The following is a 27,950-nucleotide window of genomic DNA, read 5'->3' on the forward strand; positions in this document are numbered from 1 at the left end:
GCAGCCCCAGCTGCTCTGGGCACCCTGTGCCAGGGCCTGCCCACCCTCCCAGGGAACAATTCCTTCCTAAAATCTAACCTAACCCTGCCCTCTTTAGAAGACCTCGGCCTCAGTGTACATTATCAGGGCCAGAAACGGATTTCTAAGGATATGCAGGAGTTGAGGAGGGGGAAGGAGAATCTCAGGCTGCAAGCTCTGGACAGGTTTCACTCACCTGGGCACAGGAGATGCTTCCAGAAAGATCCTCAGCCGGGGCTGAATGAATCAGCAAGGACACAATTATCATCCTTCCTTCCAGAGAGCAGCCTCTAAGCCCTGAGTGCATCTGAGCCATGTAAAAATAGCGCTCGGATCAATTAAAGGAAAGAAAATTGCAGGAACAGCCATTTCCAAGGTATTCCATCCTGGCTGTGCTTCTCAAGGCTTGTTCCAGTGTTAGCAACAACACTGGATTTATTTTCCACTTCCCTGGTTCTCCTGTGAGGTCTTGGTTTGAGGGAGCCCATTCCCTGGGTCAGGACTCAGCTGTCCCCATTCCCACCTCACCCCCTGCTCCCTCATCACCCCCCAGCATAGCTAAACAGGACCAGGAGAACTTAAATTCTCCTGCAGGAGACTTTTTAGACCGGACAAATTAGATTTGACTTCTTGCACTGCAGAAGGGGAAGGAAAAATCACGAGGAGATTTTCCTACTGGCTTTGCACAGCCAACATTTTATTTTTTTATTTTGAATTAAATGTGTCCGGAGAAAATGACTTTTTCCACTGGATTTTTTCCCAAAAGCATTTCAAACATCAGATTTCTCCAATGTGGACAAGCCAGGATTTCTGTTAAAAAGCCAGGACAACTGAGACCCTCTCAGGATATTTTGGGAAGACAAAGAGGGAGCTCTTAGCTCTTCTTTTTTCCTGCCTTTAAAAAAAGCAGGATGGAGGTGTGAAGCCAAGCAACCGCACTTCTGAATGGGAACAAGGGCAGGGAACGGAGATTTTCTAGAACACAGAGATCTATATAAAGACAAATATTGCTTGGCTCTTCAAAAATCCATCAAGTCCAAAATTCCCTCATCTAGATGCTCCCCACATCAAAGTGTGATGATAAGGCTGCCTTCCCGACAGGAGTAGAATCTGTTTATCTGGAAATTTAGGGAACAAAGCTGGAGTTCAGCAGCCCCAGGGGAAATGGAAAGACACTGGTAGCCTTCTTTTTTCTTAATTTCTTTTTTCTTTCTTTTTTATGTTTGGACAGACCTTAAATCCATCCCTGGCTGGTGAGAACTAAAATCCATTCCCGGGATGAGGAAGAAAAGGAGACGGTGGAAATCAAGGCCCTGCTGCCAGACAGGGTGTGGGGCAGGCAGACCAGGCAGAAGAGATTTTCCAGTGTCTTTTTCCTGGTGAGAGCTGACAAATCCAGGCCTAAGACTAACCCTGAGCCCTCGAAGTGCCCTAACCTGGAGGTCTCTAAACCTTACCTCAAATCAGCCCAGCGCTCTCGTGCTGTGGGTGGCGGTGGGAAGCGATTAGAGGAGTTAATTACAACTGCTGGCAGCGCTCCTCTCCCTTTTCCTGCCCTTTCTTTGTGCTCTGACCTCGCACCAGGACCCTCCGACGACAACAATGAGGGACGAGGGTCATTAAAACAAGCACTAAACATCACCCGGGGCTGAGCAGCGCGGAGCTTAGCGGGTAATTAGCGCTGCAGCATCTGCTCCTCATCAGAGCCTGCTCCAATCAACACTTCCAGGGATTGACAATGGGGAAGTTGAAAGAGTAGGAGAAGTACCTGGGGGAGTCCTTGCTGCTCTGGAGAAAGGGATTATCGAGGGAGACTCCTGCCAGGTGGCCCCTGGGGAGTTTTCCCTTTGCCTCTTTTCTCTTTTCTTCGATTTATCCCCTTCCCCACACCCCAAAAAAGGAACTTTTCCTGCTGTAGTTGATGTTTAGCACAAGCATTAGACTCTGAGGTGTGTGAGCCAGGCTGGTCACCTTTTGTGTCACGCTAGACAAGGGAAATGCAGAGGAAAAGTCACAGAATCCCACAATGGTTTGGGTTGGAAAGGGCCTTAAAGGATCATCCCATTCCAATGCCATGGCAGGGACACCTCCCACTGTCCCAGGCTGCTCCAAGCCCCAATGTCCAGCCTGGCCTTGGGCACTGCCAGGGATCCAGAGGCAGCCAGAGCTGCTCTGAGCAAGCTCAGGGCCTCCCCACCCTCACAGGGAAGGATTTCTTCCCAATATCTGCTCTGAATGTCCCCTCTTTTAATTAAAACCGTGAGCCCTTGTCCTGTCACTGCCGGCCCTCTCCAGCTCTCCTGGAGCCTCTTTAGGCACTGGAAGGGCTCTGAGGTCTCCCTGGAGTCTTCTCTTTCCCAGGCTGAACAATCCCAAATCTCTGAGCCTTCCCTCATAGGAGAGGGGCTCCATCCATGGATGTCTTTACCGAGAGAAGCTCATTTAAGAGACCCGCTGCCAGAAATCAGTGCACCGGTGATACCCACAACAGCCACCAAATCCACCCGCACACCCAAGCCCGGCGTGAGGCACTGAAAACCAAGGGATTTATGGGATGGCACGGGGGGAAGTGCTTCAGGAAAGCGTTTGCAGGTTTGCTGCTGGAAGAGCGGCCGAGAGATGCCCAACATCACCACAGCCCCTAAACGTCCCCAGCCCTGGTTAGTGCCCCTCCTCTGTGTCACAGAGGAGTCAGGCTGGCACAGACACCCCTTCCCTGCGAGCAAGGACGGTCCCACCAGCATTCCCGGCACCCTCACATGGAAAGGATTCCCACCACCCTCCCTGCGACTCCCTCAGCTTCACACCACAGGAGGGCTGAGCGGGGCATCCCCGGCTCGGTGCCTCACCCCGGGCTGGAGCCAGCCGGAGTCGGGGCTGTGCCTATCCCGGATGCCCACGAACGCCAAGACCCGCACACCCTGACCACGAGAAGGGAGAAAAGCGTCCCGGAAACCCCAACGGGGCTGCTGCTGCCCCTCCCCAGCCTCGGAGCCGGCTGCTGCCCGGTAACAAGGCAGGAAAGGACGAGCAGCGCTCCCTCGGAGCCGGCCTATGGCTGCGCTGCCTCTCCGTGCCTCCCTTGCAGCCGGGCTGGCGCCTGGGGCCAGCGCTCGCTCCGCCAGCCCGGCTGCTCCGGCACGGAATCACTGACCTATTTTCATCCAGGCAGGCGCAAGATCGCAGACAAAGGGAGATTTAGCTCGGGATATTTAAAGGGAAAGTCGCTGTGACTGATATGAGTGTCCCGAGAAACCGCAGCGGCTCTCGTGATGTTTGTGTGAGCATCCTCATGCGCGGCTGCGGGTAGGGGATGGAGCGGCTGGGTGAAAACTGACCAAAAAGCTGCACTGAGCTGCGAAATCGGGGTTTTAGGAAAGGAATAAAAGAGTTTGGGAATAAAACTGGATGTAGGATGGGCACAAGGGCGAGCAGGACTCGCTATGTGGAAGGAACAGATTAGTGGGAACGGTCCCACAGGGATCTCCCACAGGGATCTCCCCCCTCCCTGGCTCTGATGGATGAGCAGCACAGACCGGAGAAAACCAGCTCTCCCAGGGACTTTTGGTTCAAGTTTGCTGACGGACTTGGCCCCAGTTTGGAAGTATTTAACCCACACCTCGGGCAGGTTTTGGAGCTGGCAGCTCCAGCTGGTTGGAAGTTTGTTGGATGCACTGACACCAGCGATTGTGCACATCCCTGCAACGGTGAGGGCCCAGCACTTCGGTTGTCAGCTATGAGATGCCACCAAAAAACCCCTCCCCAAACCCCAAACCTGCACTCCTTAGCCTGGAAACACACACAGACAACCCCAGGAAGCCTTTGGAAGTTCACAGACCCCTCACGGAAGGGAGAGATGTGCTGTGCTCATCCCAGGGCACAGAGAGGCAGGGACCAGGAGGAGACCACAGACACCTGAGTCCATCTCTGAGCATCCCTGGTTGGTTGGATCAGTGAAGCTGGAGTAGTTTGGATCCCTGGATTGCTTCATATCCCCGATTGGGAAGTGCCTGCTCACCCGCCAGCACTGCACAGCACAAAGGATCAGGGATGAGTAACCCAAAAAAGGCTCCCACAAACAGGGATGATGACAACAGTTGCTCAATGCTGGCAGCTCTCCTGGGACTCTCCACGCAGCTGGGAAAGGTGCTGCTGCCAGCATTCGTTGGTCACGGACCTGGGGCAACCCCCTCCCCCCTCCTGAACGTGCACAGGCAGGAAGGAAAGAAAGAACAAGGACAGAGCTCGGTGTCCTGAACAATGGAAACAGGAAAATCCCTCTGGGCTGGGGAGCCTGGCAAGGGGCTGGAAGCTGAGCTCCATCCTGTGCTCCATCCTGAGCTTCATCCCGAGCTCCCATCCTGTGCTCTCATCCCGAGCTCCCATCCTGCTTCCAGGCAGTCTGGGGGATGTGCTCAGCCTCCTGTGGAGACAGGGGTTAAAAAAAGCACCGCTGCAGCTGGAGCATCCTGTGGCAGGGAGGGTGCAGGGAGGGATGCAGGGGGGCACCACCCAGCCCTGGGGGCTGCCACGGGGGGCTCCAAGCAGCATTTCAGCTGGAATTCCCCTGGAATTCAGTTCCCCCCTCCCCAATCCTGCCCTGCAGCCCCTCTCCCTGCATCCCCCTGGGTACCAGCCCCTCACTGCCTCCCCTCTCCAGCCCCACATCCTACCCTGGCCCCCCAGAAAACCCCAGCCAAGCTGTGCCCCCGCACTCCCCGCACCCCCGCAGCCCATCCTCCCTCCCCCCCGCGCTGACCTTTTTATTTTCTGCGTCAGGAACATAAAATGGAGACTGCAGGGAAGGGAAACATTTCCCTAAGATGGCTGAGGGAGAGGGAGGATTTGCACAGCAGTGCATGAGCACCCTCTGCTGCTGGACGAGCCTGGGGGGGGGGGGCAAGGAGCTCGCCAGTCCTGCTCCAGCCCCACAGGCTCCAGGCAACAAAAAACCCCCCCAAATTGTCCTAAGTGGGTGATTAAAATTCTTGTGATAGCCAAAATATTTGATTAAAAAAGCTCCGGCAGCCCTGTGAGCCCCTGAGTCGTTCTCGTGGCCTCTCCCTGCCACTTCTTTTACACTTCTATTTTTCCTGGCTGTGTTAAGTTCAAAATTCTCGAAAAAGGAACAATATTTTGGATTAAACCCCAAATATTTCACACCCACAGCTCCCACAAATTAATGCCAGTGCCCCACACAATCAGAGAATTTCCCAGCTTTGAAAAAAACCCATGAAATTTCATTTATTTGAAGTTCCACGTCAGGATGAGCACCCAAAACTTGGCATTTTCTCTCGTGGGATGGGAAAAAGGGTTGCAGATGGATGTGAGGGGAGAAGCAGCACCCATCTGGAATGGGGTGAGCAGGTGTGGTCCCTAGGAAAGGTTTAGGGATGAAAAAGGTACAAGAAAAACCCTTCAAGCTGCTCCCTGGGTATTCAGCTTTTAAGCCAGGGCTGTGTCAGTGGAGGGCCAAATCCTGCCCAAATTCTATTTTCTTAAAAAGTTTCAGCAGCCTTTTCAGCCCCTGAGCTCCCCTGGTTGCCTCTCCTTCCTCCTTTATATTCATATTTTGCTTGCTGTGTTAACAACCAAAATCCTCAGGAAAAGGGGAATATTTTGTATGAAATCCAACACATTTCACACCCACAGCTCCTAAAATTTAATGCCAGTGCCCCACACAATTATAGAATTTTTAAGCTTTGAAAAAAACCGTTAAATTTCTTTTGTTTTAAGTTCTGCATCAGGATCAGCACCCAAACACCCAAAACTTGGTGTTTTCTCGCGTGGGGTGGGAAAAAGGGTTGAAGATGGATATAAACGAATGGGGTGACCCCATTTAGGGCCAAATCCAGCTGGACCTGAGGCTAAAATTCTATTTAAAATTAGCAAATTAACTCAGAAAAATTGACTTTACTTTAATGTTAGAAAATCAACTTTAAAATTAGAAACTTGAAAGGTTTCAGCAGCCTTGTTCCCCCCTGAGCTCTCCTGGTTGCCTCTCCCTCCCTTTTTGACATTTCTGTTTTCCTGGCTGTGTTAACATTCCAAATTCTCAGGAAAAGGACAGAAAATTGTATTAAAATCAACACATTTCACACCCACAGCTCCCACAAATTAATGCCAGTGCCCCACACAATCAGAGAATTTCCCAGCTTTGAAAAAAACCCATGAAATTTCATTTATTTGAAGTTCCACGTCAGGATGAGCACCCAAAACTTGGCGTTTTCTCTCGTGGGATGGGAAAAAGGGTTGCAGATGGATGTGAGGGGAGAAGCAGCACCCATCTGGAATGGGGTGAGCAGGTGTGGTCCCTAGGAAAGGTTTAGGGATGAAAAAGGTACAAGAAAAACCCTTCAAGCTGCTCCCTGGGTATTTCAAGGCAGGAGCGTGTCAGGGTAGGGCCAAATCCTGCTGGATCTGAGGCTGAAATTTCCAAGGAAATCTTGCAAAAAAAAAAAAGTTCCCAAGTTCAGTTCAAAAAGGGCCAGAAGGCATCACTCAGGAAGGAGGTGAAAAACATGAAAAAATCCAGGGTCCCAATTTGGTTGGGGTTTTTTTTTGGGTGAGAATTTAAATGCTGAGGGGATGAGGAAGAAAAGCAAGGAGCTTTAAAAAATTGAAGAGCCAGATAAAGCCCTGCTGGAGGTGATGGGAGGTAAAATGGGATGGAATTCAGCCAGGAATGGGATGCCCAGCACCCACTTGAGCCCCGTGACCCCACATGGGCTGTGAGGACAGAGCCTGGCAGGGCTGGGTGTGGGGTACCAGCTCTCACTGCCCCCCCAAAGTGCACAGGAAAAGGGCTTATATAACTTATACAAATTATATAACCACAAAAATACCTCCAGGGGCCTCTCCTGGAGAGAGCAGCCCAATTTTTGTGGGATCAGGTGGAGCTCTGAGGTGGTCCCTGGGAGTGGATGGAGCGGGGACACCCAGGATGGGACAGCCAGGGAGGTTTGATTTTATATTGATATAAAAATAGTAGGGACACGTCCCCCCTGCCTGGCAGAGGACAAGTGAGGGTGGCACTGGGACACCGGGAACTGGGCAGGGAAGTGGGATTTGAGGAGAGGGAATTTTTGGCAGTGTTGCTGCCTAAAAAGGGGCATCGAGAGAGGAGGTGCCAGGGCAACGGGGCACTGCAAAAATTGCAAAACCTGGCTCCGGGGCTCCTAAAGCCGGGTGTATTCCCAGCACAGCCCGGTGACTCAGCCTGGCAGTGCTGGGAAAGCACGAGTGACACATCAGGGTGCTCCCCAGCCTGGGCAGGATGTGTGGGAAGCCGGGATTTGGGATAGCCTGGCACTGCTGCGCCCCAGAGCCCGCGGTGTGGGGGGCACTGGAGAGATGGGGGAGCCGCCCAGCAGAGGGATCGTGCGATGCCCCAGAGATCCCCGATTCATTTAATGCCACAAAACACCACAAACCCCTGCTCCTGCTCCCCAAATGCCCCATGACGAAGCACCCTAAAGGCTGGGGATGCTGCCTTTGTGTGCCAGGCCACGGGATTTCTCCCCGGGACCCCCCCCTTTCCCCCGGCAGCAGATGGAGACCCACTCCCAATTATGTTCCCGTCCCAGGCAGAAGAAAGGAAGACAAATGTCCCAAAGAAAGCTGTTTGGGAGGACAAAAGCTCCTTGAAATAGGAGCTGAGCTGTTTTTTCCAGGTTCAGAGCGGGGCCGGAGGGGGGGGGGAGCAGGAGGAGGGGGGGATGGAGGGGCGGGATGCGCACGCAGGCAGCACTTCCCTTCTTTGTCTGCGAAAGGAGGTCACGGGGGGAGCCGGGGGGTGCGGGGGGGATGCGGGGGGGATGCAGGGGAGGATGCGGGGCCGCGTCAGCGCCACGTCAGGGCAGCAGCTGATCCCGGCTCCCAATCCCGGCGCGCTGAGCTCATCCCGGGAACGGCGCCAGCGCGGCTCAACTGCGCGCACCTGGCGGATGAAATCGGTACTGCAGGGCCAGGGCCACGCGAGAGGGGGGCGCGGGGAAACCCCTCCCGTTCCACGGGCAGAGCGCTCCCGACACCCGCAGAAAGCCAGAATCCTCGAGAGAACCCCTTGGCCTAACTCGGGGTTCAGGCAGGGGCTTCTCCAAGCTCGATTTGCCCATAAAATCACTGCTGCCCCAGTGCAAACGCCATGGGGGAGTGTGGAGGGTGCTACAGGCACAGCCTGGCTCCCAGTGGCTCCCAGTAAGCCCCAGGCACCAGCACGCAGCCCACCAGTAACAGCCCGAGTGCTCCTTGCACCCTGGGACAGGCAGGAGCTGCACCCCAGGGCTGGGTGCAGGTGCCACCTGCAGCTCCCCCAAAAGCGAGGGGTGGCAGGGGACTGGCACCAGGTGAAGCCACTGCAGTGGCAGCAGGGATGGGGACAAAGGCAGCTACTCACTCCCAAAGATTCCGCCCTGGGACACAGCCTGACCTCACTCCCACTCGGCTTTTCCACGTGGCCTCTGCTAAAAGCACCACTTGCACCCAGGGACACACCTGGGCCAGCACAGCTGCTGCAGCTGGAGCAGGCCAGGGGCCCCAGGGATGGTGCTGAAATGGCAGGAAAGGAGCTGCTTGCCCCAAAACAGGGGGAAAGGGCAGTCCAAGCCACGCAGGCAACACCAGGGCCTGTTGTGAGGTGTAAAACATCTGCTGAAACTCTCAGCTGTGCTACAGAGAGTCTGTGAGGTGGGAGGCTCTCCCCAGGCTCTGATACACCCAGGTGGGAATCAGGGAGTGTACAAACACCTCTCAGAGCAGCCAACACCCTACCTGTGCTTACAGACTGCGTGTGGGAGATTAGGAATGATTTCAGTTCCCAGCAATTCCAGGGAACAGCCTCAAGCCCCTCTCCTCGGGCTCACGGGGTACCCCACACATCCTGCAGGAATAATTCTCACTTGCAGAGTCCGGGGAGAAAGTTCTCCAGACTCCTCCAGAAAGCAAAGGAACATTCACTTTCTCACCAGTGCTGCTCACCCAGAGCCCTGCCAGAGCACCCTGATGCTGTCAGTGTGAGTTCCCCAACACCACTCCAGGAGAAATGAGGAAGCAAGAGCAGGGAGAAGGGGAAGGGATGAGAGCCACCAGCTCCAGTCAGGGAAATCCTGACTTATGTAAAGAGAATATTTTCACAAGGGGGGTTGAACACCAGAGAAGGGAGCTCAGTTATGCTGAGAGAGGAGCTGGGGCAATGTCTGGCCCTGAAGAGACTCCAACTTGACTGCAAAACAATCCCTGACGTTCAGGCTGGCCTTACTTGGAGCAGGAGGAACAGGCCCGAGACCTCCAGAGGACCCTTTGAACCTGAATCACCCTGTGATGCTGGAAGGACCCTGGTGAGCTCCCCCTGTTCGTTCTCCTCAGCAGAAACTTTCGGATTTACCAGCTCCTGGTTTGGGGACAGATTTCTCCATTTTTCCTGAGAATATTCCAGAGGAAGAGAGAAGTTTCTGTGCCTCTTTGCTGCCACATCTCAGCCGAGGCTGGCACATCAGGAACAGGTGGAGGAAGAGAGGAGCCACGGCTGCAGAATCCCAAAGGCCTCTGCGTCACCAGAGAGAGGGGTCAGAGCTGGGAACACTGGGATGCACAAGGAAGGGGAGGGAGGTTCAGAGAAGATTCTGATGCCTGCAGACATCTGTGAGCAAGAGGAAACGATGCCAGAACATCCTGGGAATCTGAGGGCACGGGAAGAGCTCGCAGGGATGCTGGGAAGATGTGCAGAGGATCAGGAACAGGGATTTGGTGACTGGTCCCCAGCACTGGGCAGTGCTGCCAGGGAACCCCAAAGCTTTGCTCTCAAGAGAAACTTTGATTTGGGGGGCACACGAGGTGCTCAGGGTGCCAGGTGGGTGAATAAAACCCCACTGTCCCTTCAGGGCATCCCCAGATCCACGTGTCAGGAGCTAAATCCTTCGTGAATCTGGCCTTGGGGACCTCAGGGGTCAGTGACTTCCAGAAATGCTCTGGATTATGGGTAAGGAATGGCCTGGAGTGGGGCTGCATCCCAGGAGTGACAGATGATATCCCGAGGCCCAAATGGGAACCAGTAACGTGTGGGTCCATGCTGGGACCTTCAGTGTTCAATGCCTTCCCCAGTGACAGCAGACTGGAGGCACTGTGTGGGGACACCTTATCTGGGGCTGATAAAAGAGGTGGGGAGACTTTTTATCAAGGCCTGCCACGACAGGAGGAGGAACAAGAGTTTGAAACTGGAAGGAAGGTTTAGACTGGACAGAGGAAATGCACGGTGAGTGTGGTGGGGTAATGCTGAGATTAATTAATGAATGAAGGCTGATGGAGCAGGGATGGGGCTGAGGCAGAGCTTAGAGGGAAGGTGGAGAGAGGCTTTGGAGCAGGGCCTGTGGTGACAGGACAAGGAGTGAGGGATTTCAGCTGGAATGGGAACAGTGGGGAGGGGTGACAGAGGATTTGTTGGGCCAGAAGTTCACACAGGGAAGCCACAGATGTGCAGCAGGAGCAAACTCTGCTCCTGCCGACAGCCAGGCCACAAAGCTGCCCCTGATGGGCTCTGCAGTGCCCTGGCACCCCCAGCCAAGCCCTCCCTGCTCTGCTGCAGGACCCTGAGAGTCACTGAGTGTCCCACAGAGCCAGGGCCCAGCTCAGCAGCACAGAGCTGCAGGAAACACCTCTGGGTTTTCCTCCAGCCAGGTAAATTCTGCCCCAGGAGGAGCCAAGTCCACCCTCCCGAGTCCCACGGACATCTCAGACGATGAAATTTGGTAACAGAAGATCATCAGGACACTCAGGTGGGTCAGTACCTGCCAGGTTCCCCCTCTGCTCAGCACAGAGGGAGGGAGATGACTTTGAATCACTTCTCTGTCCCCAAACTCTCGGTCCCTAAAAGATCAGGGAAGGGAAGGAGACGACACCCCCATGGCTGAGCTGTGCCTTATCCCAGGAATGGGACACCCATCCTGGGCTGTGGCAGTGCCTGGAGGGGCAGCAGGGAATCCTCCTGATTCCTTGGGCCTCCTGGGATGAGGGAGGTGAGGAACAGGGTTTAAGGGGCTGAAAGCCAGACCTGGCTGGGCAGCACGTCCCAAAATCAGCTGCTGTCAGTGCCAGCCTGTGCTGGGCATCTTTCCACAGGGAAACCAGAGCCTGGAGAGCACCCAAACCAAGGATTTTCTTATCCCAGTTTCCTACCCTGGCACAGGGATGCACAAACCTCCCAGCTCACCTCACACTCATGGAACAGCCTGAGCTCCAGGAGGTGTTGCAGCGAGTTCATTGACTTGGGGTTGCTGTGTTTTGGGGCTGAGAAGGGGCCCAGGGCCTGGCACAGCTCCCAGAGGGGGCATGAGGCCACCCCACCACCTTCCTGTGCCCTCCCCAGCCCCAGCTGGCTCTGGGTGGGCAGGCTCAGCCCAGTTAATTAAAGCTGAGCTGGGAAATGAAGGGAGGTTTTATGAAATGAAGGAGGCCCCAGCAGTGGGGGAAGCCAGGGATGGGGCTAAGGCAGGGATTATAGGGAAAGCAACAGGACAAGGGGCCAGGGAATGGCTTCCCAGTGCCAGAGGGCAGGGCTGGATGGGAGATTGGGAAGGAATTGTTCCCTGGGAGGGTGCCAGGCCCTGGCACAGGGTGCCCAGAGCAGCTGGGGCTGCCCCTGGATCCCTGGCAGTGCCCAAGGCCAGGCTGGACATTGGGGCTTGGAGCAGCCTGGGACAGTGGGAGGTGTCCCTGCCCTTGTGTGGGTGATCTTTGAAGGTCCCTCTAACCCAAACCATTCCATAATCACTCACTGCCTCTCCCTGCTGCCTCTCCAGATTTACACCTGCCAGAAAATGGAAGTGATGAGTGCAGAAGGACCTTTTCCACAGGCTGCTCCACGTGGAAAACAACCCAGCACAGACAACGCTGTCAGGCTCCTGAGGGAGGTGTTTGGAGCAGCCACCTGAGGCTGAGAAACCTGGGCCAACACCGGCAGGACAGAGCCAGGGAAAGCAGGGAAAAAAATTGTATTTTATGTGATTCTTTATGAGCAATGAAGACAGAAAATTCACTGCTCCCCAGGAGGGAACCTCTGGGAGATTCTGGGGAGAAAGGGCAGTGCCAGCCTGGCCACGCTCCTGCCTGGTGCCAGGAGGGATTTGCTGGGCCGGTGTGGAAGCTCACACAGGGAATCCACGCGTGGGCAGCAGGAGCAAACGCGGGGACAGCCAGGCCTCTGAGAGTGCCCCAGAACGCCCAGAGCTCCCTGAGAGCACAGCCAGGACCCTGCTCCTGCCCCAGGGGTGCAGTTTGCCCTGGCAGCTCTGCCACGGAGCCTCCAGCGATCCAGGAGCCACCCCTGGTGTCGAGCACAGCTCTGCCCAGCGACCCTCCGTGCACCAGGACAGGGAATTCCGCCTGGTTCAGGTGGGAATAATCCCCATCAGGGATGTTGCTGGGCTTGGGGCAGCCTCAACTTCTCCGAGCACCCTGTGCCAGGGCATCCCCACCCTCAGAGCCAAGAATTCCTTCCCAATATCCCATCTATCCCTGTGAACCGTTCCCCCCTTGTCCTGGCACTCCAGTTCCTGATGCAGAGCCCCTCTCTGCCTTCCTCGCAGCCCCTTCCAGATAGGGCAAGGCTTCTGTGAGGGCTCCACCTAAAATTCTCTTCTCCAGGCCGAACAGCCCCAAATTCCTCAGCCTGAGCCTTCAAAGGTGGCAAACTCCCCCTGCAGCAACCTGGGCCTCCCTCGTGGATCCTGGAGGGCTCCAGGCCCCTGGGTGCTCTGCCCTGTCCTCTCTGCGCCCTGAGGCAAAGAGGGAATCACCTCCTTCGACAGAACTTGGTTCTTTTCCTACAGAAAGCAGGGCCTTGCCAGCCCTCAGGTGTGCCATGAGACAGGAGCTTGCTGGGCCGACAGAACAAGGGGTGAGGTGGCCTTCAAAAGGTGGGTCCTACCTTCAGTTGCACTGGCTGAGAATCTCCTGTGGAGTGGAGGAGGAGGGCAGAGGAGGGGCACAGGCTCCTGAAATCCGAAGCCAAAGGCAGGAGGGGGAACGTCCTCACGGAGAGCATTCCTCATTCTGGAACAACTGAGGCGTGCAGGAGCTGCTGGGAAGCCTCCAGAAGCAGCTGCTGGTGGTGGATAGAAGTGAAGCCACAATCAGGGACCTGAAGCCTTTTCTCTCTCGGTGCCTGCCAGATTTTCCTCCAGCCTCTCTCTCCCTGTGCAGCAGAAACAGGAACACGCAGCGGTCAGCTCGTGCTCACTGCCCACAGCAAACAGGAGCCACCCTGGAGCACATCCCAGAGGCTCAGGCCTATCCCAAACCCTCACCCTCCTCCTCACCTGTACCAGGTCGTGCTCCTGTGAGGTGACAGAGGGATGGGGTCTGGGGAGCAAACTACAGCCCAGTGAAGCGGAATCTGCTCCCAACCCCAAAACCCAGTGGTTGAAACCAGCCTCAGAGACCTGTGGTGGGTTATCAGATCCATCTCAAGGGTTGGGAGGCTGGGGAATATTTCAGTGTCCCAGTGACCTCTGTCCATGAAGGCTGGACAGGGAGCTCGAGGTGCACTGTGTGTTTCTGTGTCCAGGGAAAAGCCAAGGCCCTCCAGTGTCAGCCCCTCTCAATCCAGGGCTCTGCAGGGCACCTTTGGGGGATGCTGAGCTGCAAGAATCTGACAGGGGAACACTGGACAAAGAACAGGCAGATCACTGTGTTAAATCTGTGCCTCAAACCCACTGAGAGCCCACACCACCAAAGCTGCCTGTGGACAGGAGCAGGGTGAGAACCAGCTCATGGAAAGCTGACCCAGGGATTAATTTTGGGCTAAGAAGGAATTAAAATCATCATCTGTGGGCTGACCCAGCTGGTTCCAGAGTTACGGACACCACCAAGAGAAAAAGCAAGCAGGGAGCAGCCAGAAGCAGCAGCAGGGTCATTCAGCCTCTCTCTTCCTCCTGAGGGCATTCCCTAAATCTCTGACCAGTGCAGCTTCTCATTCTTGTTTCTGCTCCCTCCAGTGTCAGCTCTCCCCAGAGAGGGGCAGGGAACAGTGTCAGACCTGCTGGACCCCTTCCCCAACCCGGGATGGATCCCCCTCACCCTCTCCCATCTGAGCATGGGAGACTTTGCCTGCCAGCTCCTGCTTCTCCACCATCATCTGCTCCTTCTCCACATCCAGCATCTCCTTCCCACCATGTGCATCGGGTAATTTCTCCTCCAAGTTCCTTTCCATCCTCTTCACTTCAACCTGCAGCTCTTCCACAGGGTCAGCTCCAAATCCAGCTGCAGAGGGAACAGGGCTGAGCAGGAAGAATGAGAACACAGAGGGATGAGTGGGCTTGTTTTCCCCAAAAATCCTGAGCACCCACCCTTCCTGCAGCACCCCAGTCACAGTCAGAGGTGAGGATCCATCCCTCTGCCTGACCCAAAAGGCAAAACCCCTCCTAACATCCATGCCCAGTGCAGCAGCGTCAGCCCCAGGTTTCCCAAGGTGCAGATTCCCACTGGAACACAGCCAGCAGCACCTTTTCTTTTTGGGAGGGATTCACTGCAGTTTTCCCTCACTGTGGCTGCTGCAACCTGGGATGTTTTAATTTAAATTAAGACGTGAGCCCGTGCTCCAGGTACAGGGGCAACAATTAAGCAGCACTGAGAGGAGCACTTGTAGTCCAGAATCAGGTAGGCCAGGCTTTAGTCTGATCCCTGCTGAGCACTCTGTTACCCAGCACATCCCCACAACACCTTTGTCTCCAGTTCCACCGCTCTGTTGTTGGCTCCACCTTGCTCGTACCGACTGAGTTATCTAAAGAGAAAAGGGAAATACCATATAAAACACCTTTTCCTTATCCAATTCATCCCACAAGCCTCACAATGCCCCAGACCAACCACTCAGGGCTGTGCTCTGCCCTTGCTGGACAAACCCCACAATCTCTGCAGAACCTCTGCCAGGAGCCCGAGGTTCCCTTCTCTCAGGGAGGGCACCACAGGATAACAGCTGGATGTGATCTTGATGGTTGTTTCCAACCTAAATGAGTCTCTAATGGTTTATTCTGCTGGTTTATTCTTATTTATTTATGCTGCTGCCAGTACGAACCTCTGAATTCCAGCAGCGTTCGGGATTTCCTAAGGATGGAATTGCTGTGCCCCAAGCAACAGCAGGCCTGTCCCAAGGGAAGGTGTGAGGAATGGTCTCAATTCCCATCCCAAATGCTGGAAACACACCAGAAGACTGCACAGCTCAAGGGAAATACCTGGAGAGAGGAAAAGCCAGAAGCTCTGGGGGGTGAGTGCAGGGATGGGGGAACCAGGATCTGACAGGACAGCTTCCAGCTGAGCTGTGAAGTTTAACAAAGTGCTGGATTCTCCCTCTGCATGGCACAACCCTGGATGCACTGGCTGGGAATGGGAGGCTGGAGAGCAGCTGCAGGAAGGGACCTGGGGGCCCTGGGTGATGGCAAATTGGAAATAAGTCAGCAGCACCCTGGCAGCCAGGAGGGCCCAGCCCTCCCTGCAGCTCTGCACAGCCCTGGGCTTAGGAGCCACCCTTGCTGTGCTGAGCTCTGCAGGCTGTGCCCTCAGTGCTCCCTACAGCTGATTAAATCTGTCCTCATGTCGCTGCCAGCCCAGCCTGTGCTCCAGGGAGCAGCCAAGTAGCTGCTTGGTGCCAGAGATGCAGAGGTGCAGCTGTGCCACCTTACCTGGGATATCCAGGAACGTGCAGCTGTCAGGCTCACCCCGGAATTACCCTGGCACCAGGAGTCCACACCAGGGTGATGCCAGGGATAAACGTGGCTCCAGCAGCTCGGTGATACCTCTGCAGACCAAACTTGTACCCCAGCCATTTCCCAGAATGAGGAAAACAAATCCAGTTCTGGAAACGCAGGTGAGAGGACATTCCAAAAATCCCAGCCCTGTCTCAAAACGCAGGAGACAGCAGCACTCTGGAAAGAGAAAGCCTGGGCAGTGCTGGGGGAAGAGTTGGCTGGGTGTTTGCAGGGTGAAGTCCATTCCCACCTTCTCAGGTAAGAGAGAATCCCAAGGGGGAATTCCCTTTTTATTCCAAAGCCTGGATTTCTTCTGTAAATCAGTTTTGCTACAGGCGTGTGCCAGCAGCAGAGGGAACGCTCAGTGACAGCAGGTGAGGGGGCAACCTGGGACAAACCAATTAATTATCTGTTGGGACACCAGGATTCCTTTTATCCCCCCAGAGTCTGGCCAGTCACTGGAGCAGCATTTTGTGACTCCTGATTTGGCAAGAACATTCTCCCAGCTGCAGAACACCAGGAACAAACACAGCTGATCAAACAGGGGGCACAGCAAGGTCCACGGAGCCCTGTGGCCAAATAAATGCAGGAACAGCACAAGCCCAGGCTTCTCTCCAGAGAACTCACCCACAGTTTGTACCCAGAAGTGTCCCTGCATTAACATCAATTCTTCTTTCCCCCCAGACCCTTTTTGAAACCAAATTCCCAGTCCCAGGTGACAAAACCTTTGAGGTGTGGCTCAACTCTGTGCGTTCAAAGCCATCTTTGAGCTGGTGCTCAGTAGTTTCATTTGGTAAAATCACTGAATGGTTTGGGTTGAACAACCTTAAACCCCATCCTGTTCCACCCCTGCCATGGGCAGGGACACCTTCCCCTATCCCAGCCTGGCCTTGGGCACTGCCAGGGATCCAGGGGCAGCCCCAGCTGCTCTGGGCACCCTGTGCCAGGGCCTGCCCACCCTCCCAGGGAACAATTCCTGCCCAATCTCCCATCCAGCCCTGCCCTCTGGCACTGGGAAGCCATTCCCTGTGTGCTGGCACTCCAGGCCCTGGTGAAATCCCAGCTTTTGTAGTCCCTGCTCCTCTAATATCTGGTACTTGGAGAAACCCTCTCTGACACTCATGGTTGTGACATTATGATGCCTTTCCCAGCTCAGTTCTCCCTCCTCAGCTGAAGGATCCTGATTCACCAAATCCTTCCTCACACAGGAGCTGTGTTAAACCTTTGATCCTCCTTCTCCACACCCAGCCTGATTCTATCAGAGTTCATTTTTGTGGGATTTCTCTGGGCATCCACTGGGAGCAATCCTGACTTACTGCCTGCTTCACGTTTTAGTGACAAGAACTACAGAACAGACCCCAAAAGGGCTGTGGGACAGTGAGAGTGCGAAGTGCAGGGGCTGTTGTGGACACTGCAACTCAGAGAAATCATGGCATTTAAAATAACTGCAGGAAAGATTTCCTGCATCAGCTCTGCAGCTTCCTGCAAAGCTTTTGCTGGACTGAGAAGCATAACAGGAGTGTCCACCCCACCTGGCCTCTTGAAAGGGAGTTCAGGGTGCTCTCCTCATGTGCAGTGATGCCAAAAACTCACCAACATTTACTCTGAGGAGAAGAATTCCCTCCATTCCTTCAGACACTGGATGACACTACCCTGCCAGGGATGTGCTGGACCCTTGGGAGAACAGGAGCCAAAAAGGTGTGGGGATTAAAGAGACGAACAACAGGTCAGGTAAGAAAAATACTGCCTCTTCTTTAATGTTTAAAGACATCAGTAAACAAACAGAACCGTACAGACAGAGGCTGAACCCCCCCACCTCCTCAACCAGCACGTTCCAAACCACCACAGGTACCAGCTGAGGGCTCGGGAGAAGGAGCAGCTGAGTCTGGGACTGGAGGGATGGCCAAGAGAAAGCTCTGCTGCATAAGGGCAAGAACAGAGCACCTGGAGGAGGCAGCTTCCCTCACCCAGCAGCAGAGCCACAGCTGCTGGTGGAGCCAAGGGAATGATTTCCACTGGGAGCATGGCCCAGATCTCTCGCTGACACACAGGAGGACCAAAGACAGCTGGAAGCTACATTAAAGGTGCAGGACACACCAAGTACTGACCTGGGCAGCCAAACCTCTGTTCCATGGGGATTTAAGCCTCTGAAGGAATAAACACAACAGGGAGGTTGTGTCCATGTCAGCAAAGCGCTGCAGAACTCGTTTGTGAATGCAGATCTGGGTGTGGGGGGAAGGAACGAGCCCATGCTCTGCACACATCCTGCTCCATCGAGCTGCTCCCTGCTCCAGGGACATCCTGACCCCTACCCCACAACTGGCCTGGTCTTCTCCAGTAGTTCCTGGAGCTGTGGAGCATCAGCTGGTTGGAAGGGACATCAGAAGCAGCTCTCAGTGCAAGCTGCAGGGGACAGCGGGGTGGTACCTGAGTGGAGGTCAGGGACAGCAGGATGGATCCGGAGCTGCTGGAGAGAGGCAGAGATCGTAGGCACAGCTGCTCCAGCTCCCACCTGGCTGGCAGGAGCCTGCATGGGAGTCCTGGAGCGTGGCTCAGGCTCTGAGGGCAGTCACACAGCTGCCAGCCAGCACTCGGCAGGGGTTCCATTCCCAGAGCGGCGACAGCCGGAACCGTGACGTGGTGACAAGGAAGGAACACACGCCACCTCTGTGCCTCTCCAGGCGGCAGGAGCCTGCAGTGGGGCTGTCTCTGCTGCCACCACACGCAATCTAAGATGAAGGGAGGGCCAAACCAGCTCCTACAGGGCCCAGTTATGTGCTCCAAGCATCCGTGTCCAAGGCGGGAGGCCCCGCAGTCCCGAGCGCAGGCTCAGATCTCCACGTCGCTCTCTTTGTCGTTGTCGTGGTCACCGTCGTAGAACTCGTTGGCAGCTTCAGGTCTGGGGGAAGAGAAATCCTTGTCAGGGAGGAGAGAGAGACACCTGGGGGCCTGAGGGAATGTTGTATTAAGAGAACACATGCTCCTACAGAAGCTCCTTGGGTAAAACCAGAGGCTCAGAAGTGACTTCCCTGCCCACGAGAATGAGACGGGCTTTAAGGTCCCTTCCAACCCCAAAATCTGGGATTCTCTGACTTGTATCTGTTCTAGGACACAGATGGATTCGCCTGTATCCCCTGCCAGGGACAGAAAGGGAAGCCCATTGCTCCAGAACAAGCTCTGGTACCTGCTGTAGTTTTCCTCGGAGCCCCTCTCCTCTGGATCGGGCTCATCCGTGCGGTCATAGCTGAGCAGGTCCGAGGGGACATCGTGGATCTGCACACTGGGAGCGTGGTTCAGCATCTTCAGGTTCTCAAATATCGTCTGCCTGATCTGATCCAAGTACTGCAGGGACAAAACACAGGGATCACCACAGTGGGATGTGTCTGCACAGAGCCACAGCTCTGTCACCATCACCTGTGTGGTGGCCAAGAGCAACAAATTGGGGCAAAAAGCCATTTATCAGAGCAGAGAGGGCAGCAGAGTGAATTCAGTCATTGACACTCAAGCACACAGGAAACACTGAGACAACCCAGTTGTTGTTTTTCATTGGGTTTTTTTGCCCTGGGCTCCACCTGGTTTCACAGGACAGAGCATCAGCCACAGGGTTTTGGAAATTCAAAGCTGACACGGCAGCGTGGCTGCAAGCACTCACCTGCCTGGAGTTCTGATTCTCAATCCTCGTGCTGACATCAGGGTGAAGGGTGAAATCTGGAGCGAAGTATTCGAAGTACTCTGAGGTGGAAGGAGGCAGAGTTAGAGCAGAGAGGGCCAGGAGCTGTGCAGAGAGCAGAGCTCAGCCTCCCACCTGCCTGGGAGCGAGCAGAACTTAAAAAGCACAGCAATATTCCACTCTGAGTGCAAGGGATTAGCTAAAACAACAGGAAGAACAGCAGGAAACGGTCCAAACGAAATCATACTGACACAAAAGGCTGTGTCTGCCCAGAGAAGTGGGTGGTGGGAGATCACAGAATGGTTTGGGTTGGAAGGGACCTTAAATCTCATTCCATTCCAACCCCTGCCACGGGTAGGGACACCTCCCACTAGACCAAGCCCTATCCAATCTGGCCTTGGATACTTCCAGGCATGACTAATGCCATCTCCAAGGTCAGGAAGTGCTGACACTTTGGCCCTGGTCAATGCAGAAGAGAAGATCACAAGAATTGCACCTAATAAGGAAAAAAGGCAACTGCAACTCACCACTGTATGGGAGCTCGTCACTAATTGGTTCATCTACGAGCAAGGACGTTTCATAGGTCCTGGAAACATGGAAAAAGAGGAGCTCAGTGCATTGAAAGGGATGTGGGAAATGCAGGGATAAATCCCACAGCCACTGCCCCAGCAGTGCCCCTCAGCAGGCGCAGGGGACTCACCAGCACCGCGCCACGTTCCGGACTGTGTAACCTCCTCCTCCCAGCACCAGCAAGGGGATGTTGAAGCTCTTCACGTACTCCACACATTCCCTACAAACCCCAAACAGGAAAAATGCCAGAGCTGCAAGCTGCAGCACAGGTTCACTGGTCAGAAATGCCCACCTGAACTCCAACCCCACCGTGGCTGGTGGGATACACCTGGAGCTTCCAGCCAGGGAGCCTGAACCACTGAATCCCCAGCACAGGGCTTGGGATGGAAAGGACCTTAAAGCTCATCCCATCCCACCCCTGCCATGGCAGGGACACCTTTCCCTATCCCAGGCTGCTCCAAGCCCCAATGTCCAGCCTGGCCTTGGGCACTGCCAGGGATCCAGGGGCAGCCACAGCTTCTCAGGGCCTGCCCACCCTCCCAGGGAACAATTCCTGCCCAATATCCCATCCAGCCCCGCCCTCTGGCACTGGGAAGCCATTCCCTGTGTCCTGGCACTCCATCCCTTGTCCCAAGTCCCTCTGCAGCTCTCCTGGAGCCCCTCTAGGCTCTGAGGTCTCCCTGGAGCCTTCTCTCATCCAGGTGAACCCCCCCAGCTCTCCCAGCCTGGCTCTAGCCCTTGAAACATCTCCACAGCCTCCTTCTCCTCCACCCACCTTATCCAAAGCTTCATTCTCAGACCCCCTCCGGCCACAGAAATGTTAAAACAACCCCAAAAACTGCTGGCAGGCCAAAGCCAAAGCTCCAACCTCGCAGCAGAGACTCCTCAGAGCCCCTCAGGAGGTTTTCCTGTGCCCAGCCCTGCTGTACTTACCCATGGCCTCTTATACTGAGGTTAAAACATCCCAACCGGTCGCAACCCAGAGAATCAGCACCACACTGGGGAACAGAAAAACAAGGGAATTTCGGCATTGCTTTCCAGACCCACACCAAGCCCCCTGCCCCAGGGACTGAAGGTAACACAGGGACAGCCCTCTGCAGCCTCTGAAAGGCGTGGATGTGTGCCCAGCTTTGCTTCCTTACCTGCAGCACTATGCAGGTGGGCTGATAGTAATCTACCACCTGGTTAATGACTGGCTGGAAGAGGTGCTTATAACCTTTGGAGAGAGAGAGGTGGATTTGTCACAGCTCTGGAGCAGAAGCACCAGGAAAGCCCTGGGGCCAGGGGAAAGGGTGGGGAACACCTACTTTGGTCGTCGATGCCATCTCGTAGTGGCACGTTGAGACAATAGTACCGGCCGCTCTCCGCGCCAACCTCGTACATGTCACCTGCAAAACAGCACAGTCACAACAGCCCTGAGACTTCAGAGCTCTGGGAAGGCAAGATCCAGCCTGGGCTGAGTCTTTCCACCTGCTCAGGACTCCTTTCTTACAAGCACCCACAGTTCTATTCCTCTCTAATCGCTTTCTCCCAGCGTTTCCCCCCTACAGCTCGAATTTTGGGAAATTTTACACTTTTCTACTCCAGCAGAGCTTCCAAAGGGTTCTGAAGCAGGTTCCTGCTAGGAAGTCCAACACCTACCTGTGCCAGGAAAGAAATAGTTGCCATATTTGTGGAATGACACTGTCATGACACGGTCTGTCAGGTAGAAAGCCTCCTGCACCCCATCCCCGTGATGGATATCGATGTCGATGTACAGCACACGGGGGTGATACCTGTGGAATATCAAAGTTTGGGTACCAGGCATTTGTACACACTCAAACACTTTAAAACATCTCTTCTGACAGGCTTGGAAACGGGCATTTAAAACATTTTCTTCTGAGCTGGTGAGAAATGGATATTAGAACAAAAAGGGTTTTACATGGGGACAGAAATGTCTTGCAAAAGGACTTGTTGAACCAGCTGGGTGTTCCAAAGCTGCAGACTCTGGTTTCCAGCGTGCTCCTAGTTAATCTTTAAGAGCTCCAGTGATTTTAATCACATCAGGAAATGAAAGGCAAGCTGCCATGCAGGAGGTGGGAACACTCATTCCCTCCACATGCCACAGTGCTGGAGCGCTGTGTCCCAGCTGGGGAGCACCAAAAATTCCTAAATTGACTGGAGAAGCAGTCAGAGACAGAAGAACTCTGAATGCAGTCACCTGCTGCAGAAATGGCTCCTGGGAAACAGAGACCAAAAGAACAGGGACATAAATAATATCCCAGGAGGGGTAACTGAGCTGTATTGGAGGCCTCTGGTGGATGGGATTAGAAAATGGGAGTGCAGGGGTAGCCAGGGAAATCCTGAGGCTCCACACAGAGAGGGAAGAGGAACGAGAAATCCCAGTACATCCCAGAAATCTGACTTTGAGAGCAAGAGAACTTGCCAGCAGTCATGTAACTATTGTTCAATCAACTCCAAATCCTTTCTACTTCTGTGATGACTCATCTGAGGTTCAGTGACAAGGAGGGCACTTTGAAGTACAAAAAAAAAATTACCAAAAACCAAAATCTCAGATCAATTCAAGAAACTAAAGGTATTTCTGTAACTTTTCCTCTCATTCTGAACTTCTTTTTCATTTTAGAAAATGAAATGACTCTCTTCTGCCGAGACCAAGCGTCCTTTGATCATCCACGTGCAGCCCAAGCCCTGTTCTGAAGCCACTCAAGCAACTCCAGAAAGATTTGAGTCATTTTTGTGTCTCCAGTGACCCAAAACAAAAGGCTCCCTGTGGCAAAAAGGCTGAGACTCAGGAGCCCCTGACATGAATGTTTTACAGATGGATGAGGAATGGGATTGAAGAACTCTTCTGTACCCCTCAAGCTCCACACACCAAAACTGCAGTCAGACATTGCAGTGCTCAAACCCTTTCTTGGGTCTTAAAGATGAGGCCAGGACAAAAATGAAGTTTTTGGGCTTCCTGGATTCCAGAAAGGCAAATGAGGCAGGGAAACAGAGAGAAAGCAGAGGGAAAGCACAAAGCAGCCAGGAGAGTTCAGCCCCTGCCCCTGTCCTTACTTGAGCAGCTCCAGGATGCCGATAACGATGTCATTGACATAACAAAAGCCCGAAGCCTGGAAGAGAGAGAAACCCCAACAGCTTTAGGATGGGATCAACACAGAGCCCAGGCCCCAAAGACACGGCAATACACAGATCTGCCTCATTACCTCAAACTTTTTGGCATGATGGAGGCCCCCTGCCCAGTTTATGGCAATGTCACAGATCTAAGAGAGGAAAGAGAAGTGAGTTTAAGGTGACAATATGGTGACAACAACTCTGTACCCTCCTCCCTGCTTCCACCTGCCCAGCCTGGGGTCCACAAACACCCTTCTGGCTTCTCCTCCTCCTCCAAAGCTCTGGCTGTGCTCCACAAGATCAGCCCCTCACCCCCTTACCTTGTTGTTCAGCTGTGTTGCTCCCTGCAGGGAGGCCCCAGTGTAACGAGAGCAGAATTCAAAGAGGCCTGGAAACACTGGGCTGGAAAAGAAACCACACTGAAACCCAGAACATCTTGTCCAAACCCAAAACGTGTCGTTCCTCCCCTTTTCTCCAGAGCACAGCCAGGAATCAAACTGCCCAGCAAGAAGAAAACTCAGTTTTCTGTGAAAGGGTTAATTTGGGATCAGGATCACTCTGACCCTTGGAACTCACTGAGGCCTGGCAGGGGAATGAGCTGGCTGCAAACACAGTGGGAAACACAGGGAATTTGATAATGATTCCCAGAGCTTCCAAACCAGTCTTAAAAAGGTTTCACTGCTCTCAAAGCACATGGGAGTCTGTCCAGCCCACAGTGGGACACGATGAGACACTGCCTTGGGAAAGGGGAGGACTGTGACAGCTCCCCTCTGGCTGGAGGATCATGGAATCCAGAAGGGTTCGGATTAGAAAGGAACTTAAAGTTCATCCTGTTCCACCCCTGCCATGGGCAGGGAGACCTTCCCCTATCCCAGCCTGGCCTTGGGCACTTCCAGGGATGCAGGGGCAGCCCCAGCTGCTCTGGGCACCCTGTGCCAGGGCCTGCCCACCCTCCCAGGGAACAATTCCTTCTCAATATCCCATCTATCCCTGCCCTCTGGCACTGGGAAGCCATTCCCTGTGTCCTGTCCCTCCATGCCTTGTCCCCAGTCCCTCTCCAGCTCTCTTGTCAGTTCATTCAGGCACTGGAAGGCCACAATTAGGTCACCCCTTCTCCTCTCCAGCTGAACAATGCCAGCTCTCCCAGCCTTCCCTCCCAGCAGAGCTGCTCCATCCCTCTGCTCATCCTGGAGCCTCTTCTGGACTTGCTCCACCAGGTTGATGTTCCTTGGCCCCCAGAGCTGGATGCAACACTCAAATTCTTAACAAAGACAGCTGGCACATTCCAAAAGAACTGGAACCTCTTCCACAACCAGCAGAGCCAGAGTGTGCAACCCAACAAGGCCAAATGGAGCTCTAGAGAGGAGCAACATCAACAGAGAAGGGAAAGGAATCACGGAGGCTCCACACCCTGAGGAGGGACACGCTCCTCACTGTGGTCAGAAACAAGGGAGGAATGGGATGTTCCAAAAGAGCAGCTGGGACAGGAGCAGCTCCTGAGGGCAGGGGGGCACTCACCAGTCGTCGCCCACGTTGAAGGCGTTGAGGCTCTTGGTGAAGCCCTGCATGTTGTTGGGGCTCACCCTCTGCAGGAAGTCGATGTAATCCTCGGAGTGGAACCGGCACATGTCGTGCTGGGACGCCTGGTACGGCTTGAACACCTCGCAGGGACAAAAGCAGGAGTTATTCCTCAGCCCAACTCCACTGCCTTGGGCTGTAAGAAAGCTCGTTGAGCTCACTGACAAGCGACCTGCACGAGGTGCACCAAAAACGTGCAAACAGCGGCATTCGAGTTCATTCCAATTCAACAGCTGCCCCACAAAACCTGCTCTCCTTTCATTTTTCCCCTTCATAAACCCATCTCCTGCCTCTCCTGACTGCAGCTCTTGCCACAAGGTCTCCCAAGCCTTCCTCCCCCACTCCTTGGGCAGCAAAAAAGCCAGCCAAGTCCAAACCACAGCTTTTCCTTCACCGGGGGGATCATTCCCTCCTCAGTCACCAGCTTGCCACAATTTTAAGACCTTGATCTAGGGGTGGTTCTGGTCCCTCTGTCAGATTTGCCAAAACTGTTTGGAGAAAGCTGCCAGACAGATGGAAGAGTTGTGCAAGTTTTGTTTCCTCTGGAAAGGAAAATGGGGGGAAATGGTCAGGGAGGTGGATGGACTCCAATTCAGGATCTTGTGACACCCAGGTTTGCCAGTTTGGCTCTTAAGGCACATACCTCAGTAGAGGGGGAGTTAAAAATTAACACCATGCACCTGGGAGAGGAAATTCAACTGAGAAGAGATTTTTTTGTTGTTGTTGTGATTCCCAATTTCTCTCATTTAAAGCACCCCCTTTATAAAAAAAAAAGTGGAACATGAACATTAACAGGAAGATGCACAAAGCCGTTCTCCAAAGGGAAATTCCTCAGGACAGCTGCACCACGTTCCTGTTTTCTGGGCTGAGCAGGAAACCTGCTCATTTTCAGAGCCACAAGATCCCCACACAAGCCCATCTCCTCCTCTCCTGGTGTTTCCCACGTGGATTTGTGGAATGTGGGGTTTCTGACAACTCAAAGAGGGGAAGGAGGCAACTCCTTAGAGCAGCTGCTGAGGGGGAAGCAGGAGCTGCTCCCAGGAGGGCTCTGGATCCCCCAGGAATCCCAATGGTCCCCTAAACCAAACCAGACCAAAGCTGATGGCAAAAAGACAAGAAATGGCTTTCACTGGACAGCCAGAGGCTCTCAAAACAGGGATGTGGGGATCAAACAGAAAGGCAGGGAAAAAGCAGACTGAAATCTTCACTTGGCTGCTGGCAGGAGAAAACTGGCTCCTTCCACCTTTGCCAGCAATCCCACCCACGTTCCTAAGCTGGGAAAGGTGGGAAGAGGCAAGCCCAGCCTGACAGGATCACAGCCTTTCATTTCAAGGAGGCAGAAACAACACAACCACGGCACAAAGGCAGCAGGACTTGTTACAGTCCCAACTGCCCCAAATCCCTGCTTTGATTTGCTCCTAACTTTGCCAGTCCCTGCCTGCTTGGCATGAAGTTCTCTCTGAGGTTCTCAGCTTCCCAGAGGCATCTTGTGGAAAATGCAAACCCCAGGAAAAGGATTTTGAGCCTGAAGATGTGGAGCTCTGCCCAATGCCTCCTTCAGGCAGGGACTGGCCCTTTGAAAGTGTGAGGTCAGAACACGGTGGTTTGGTTGTCCCTGCAAGGAAAAGCCCAACTCCAGGGAAGCTGTTTGTGGAAATCCACACATTTGGCAGTAAAAATCTGGAAGAGAAATTCTGCAAGGACCCCCCAGTGCTGCATCTCCCCACAGTCACTGCCCGGGATGTGATTTTATACGGGAATTTTATTAATTAGGACAACTTTTCTCAAGTCTAAACATCTAAAATTCTTTTCATAAACTGCATCTCTACGGCCTCTAAAGAGGCCTGAGCTCACCAGTTCCCTGGAAGCCTCCACAGCTGCAGCAGCAGCCCAGGGCTGAGCCCGACAGCCACTCCCAGAGCCCACAGCCCAGTGCAACTCCCAGTGTGAGCCCCTTTGGGCTCAGGGGCAACAGAGGAAGTGCCTGGTGTGCAGAGGGACAAGGAATCACAGACTCATGGAATGGTTTGGGATGGAAAGGATCTTAAAGCCCATCCAGTCCCACCCCTGCCACAAGGGCAGGGACACCTCCCACTGTCCCAGGCTGCTCCAAGCCCCAATGTCCAGCCTGGCCTTGGGCACTGCCAGGGATCCAGGGGCAGCCCCAGCTGCTCTGGGCACCCTGTGCCAGGGCCTGCCCACCCTCCCAGGGAACAATTCCTTCCCAATCTCCCATCCAGCCCCGCCCTCTGGCAGAGGGAAGCCATTCCCTGTGTCCTGTCCCTCCATGCCTTGTCCCCAGTCCCTCTCCAGCTCTCCTGGAGCCCCTTTAGGCCCTGCAAGGGGCTCTGAGCTCTCCCTGGAGCCTTCTCCTCTCCAGCTGAGCACCCCCATTCGCAGAGGCCCCTGGTCCCTCCCAGCAGGTGCTGCAGACACAGAGATGCCCCACGGGCACTGTCACAGCCCCACAGATGTGACCAGGACACCATCAACCAACAAGGGAGCCCTTCCAAGCAGCCCCGCGCGGTCTGCGGGGCTCAGCTCTGCATCGGGTCCCACTGGCTGAGCCCTCACAGCTCACTGCGGAGCCCTCCTGTCCCCCGCCCCCGGCCCGCCTGGGGCTGCGGCCCCCGCACACGCGTGGCTTACGATCATCTTCTTGTAGAGGCCGTAGTGCAGCACCAGGCTGTGCGTGAGCGCCAGGCGATGCGGCTTCATGGGGTGCCCCGCGCCTGGAACGGAACCGCAACCGCGCGGGGATTAACGGGGCTGCGGCCGGGAACAACGGCCGCTGCCGCCGCCCGGCACCGCGCTCCCGAGCAGGTCTGACCGAGGCCGGGGGCGAGGAGGGACGGGGAGAGGACGAGACGGGGGAACAGGGAGAGGGAGGGGAAGGGGGAGAATGGCTGGGACGGGGACACGGGAGGATGGGCTGAGCCACACCCCCGCGCCGAGCCGGCCCCAGCCCCATCGCGGCCGCTCCGCCGCGCAGCCCCGGTGCCGCCCCGACCGTGCCCGGCCCAGCTCGCACCATAGTGGAAGTTCCCCACGTCCGGGTCGTAGAAATAGGCCACGGTCTTCGCCATGGCAGACAGGCCGCGCCGCGCGCCGCGCTCCCGCTTACGTCATCACTCCGCGACACCCGCCTGCGGCAGACAGGGGGCGTGGCCACAAGGGGCGTGGCTCGGGGCAGGGGGCGTGGCTCGGGGCAGGGGGCGTGGCTCGGGGCAGGGGGCGTGGCTCGGGGCAGGGGGCGTGGCCAT

The 27,950-nt window shown here is 54.8% G+C and overlaps 1 protein-coding gene across 1 annotated transcript; it reads right to left on the reverse strand.

The window, feature by feature from the left end:
* Positions 1-17,482: 17,482 nt before the first annotated feature.
* Positions 17,483-27,825, reverse strand: HDAC3 (histone deacetylase 3). The gene is made up of 15 exons (XM_082291236.1): positions 27,719-27,825; positions 27,337-27,419; positions 24,628-24,770; positions 23,430-23,511; positions 23,202-23,258; positions 23,053-23,108; positions 21,637-21,770; positions 21,303-21,383; positions 21,138-21,211; positions 20,929-20,993; positions 20,126-20,215; positions 19,953-20,011; positions 19,408-19,487; positions 18,940-19,097; positions 17,483-18,654 (listed from the first exon to the last, which is right to left on the reverse strand). Exons 1-15 carry the CDS (start codon positions 27,771-27,773, stop codon positions 18,585-18,587), a joined length of 1,287 nt encoding a protein of 428 aa, XP_082147362.1. The 5' UTR covers positions 27,774-27,825; the 3' UTR covers positions 17,483-18,584.
* Between the last annotated feature and the right edge of the window lie 125 nt (positions 27,826-27,950).

The sequence above is a fragment of the Coloeus monedula genome, assembly GCF_965178545.1.
Source record: "Coloeus monedula genome assembly, chromosome: 15".
Taxonomy (NCBI): Eukaryota; Metazoa; Chordata; class Aves; order Passeriformes; family Corvidae; genus Coloeus; species Coloeus monedula.

Bases quoted from the DNA above. Each gene is read 5' to 3' on its own strand.
- HDAC3 (XM_082291236.1), bottom strand. From the start codon at position 27,773: ATGGCGAAGACCGTGGCCTATTTCTACGACCCGGACGTGGGGAACTTC. The intron at 27,420-27,718 runs GTGCGAGCTGGG...GTTCCGTTCCAG, and splicing joins CGTGGGGAACTTCCACTATG to GCGCGGGGCACCCCATGAAG. The intron at 19,488-19,952 runs GTGAGTTGCAGT...CTTCCACCTCAG, and splicing joins TGACGAGCTCCCATACAGTG to AGTACTTCGAATACTTCGCT.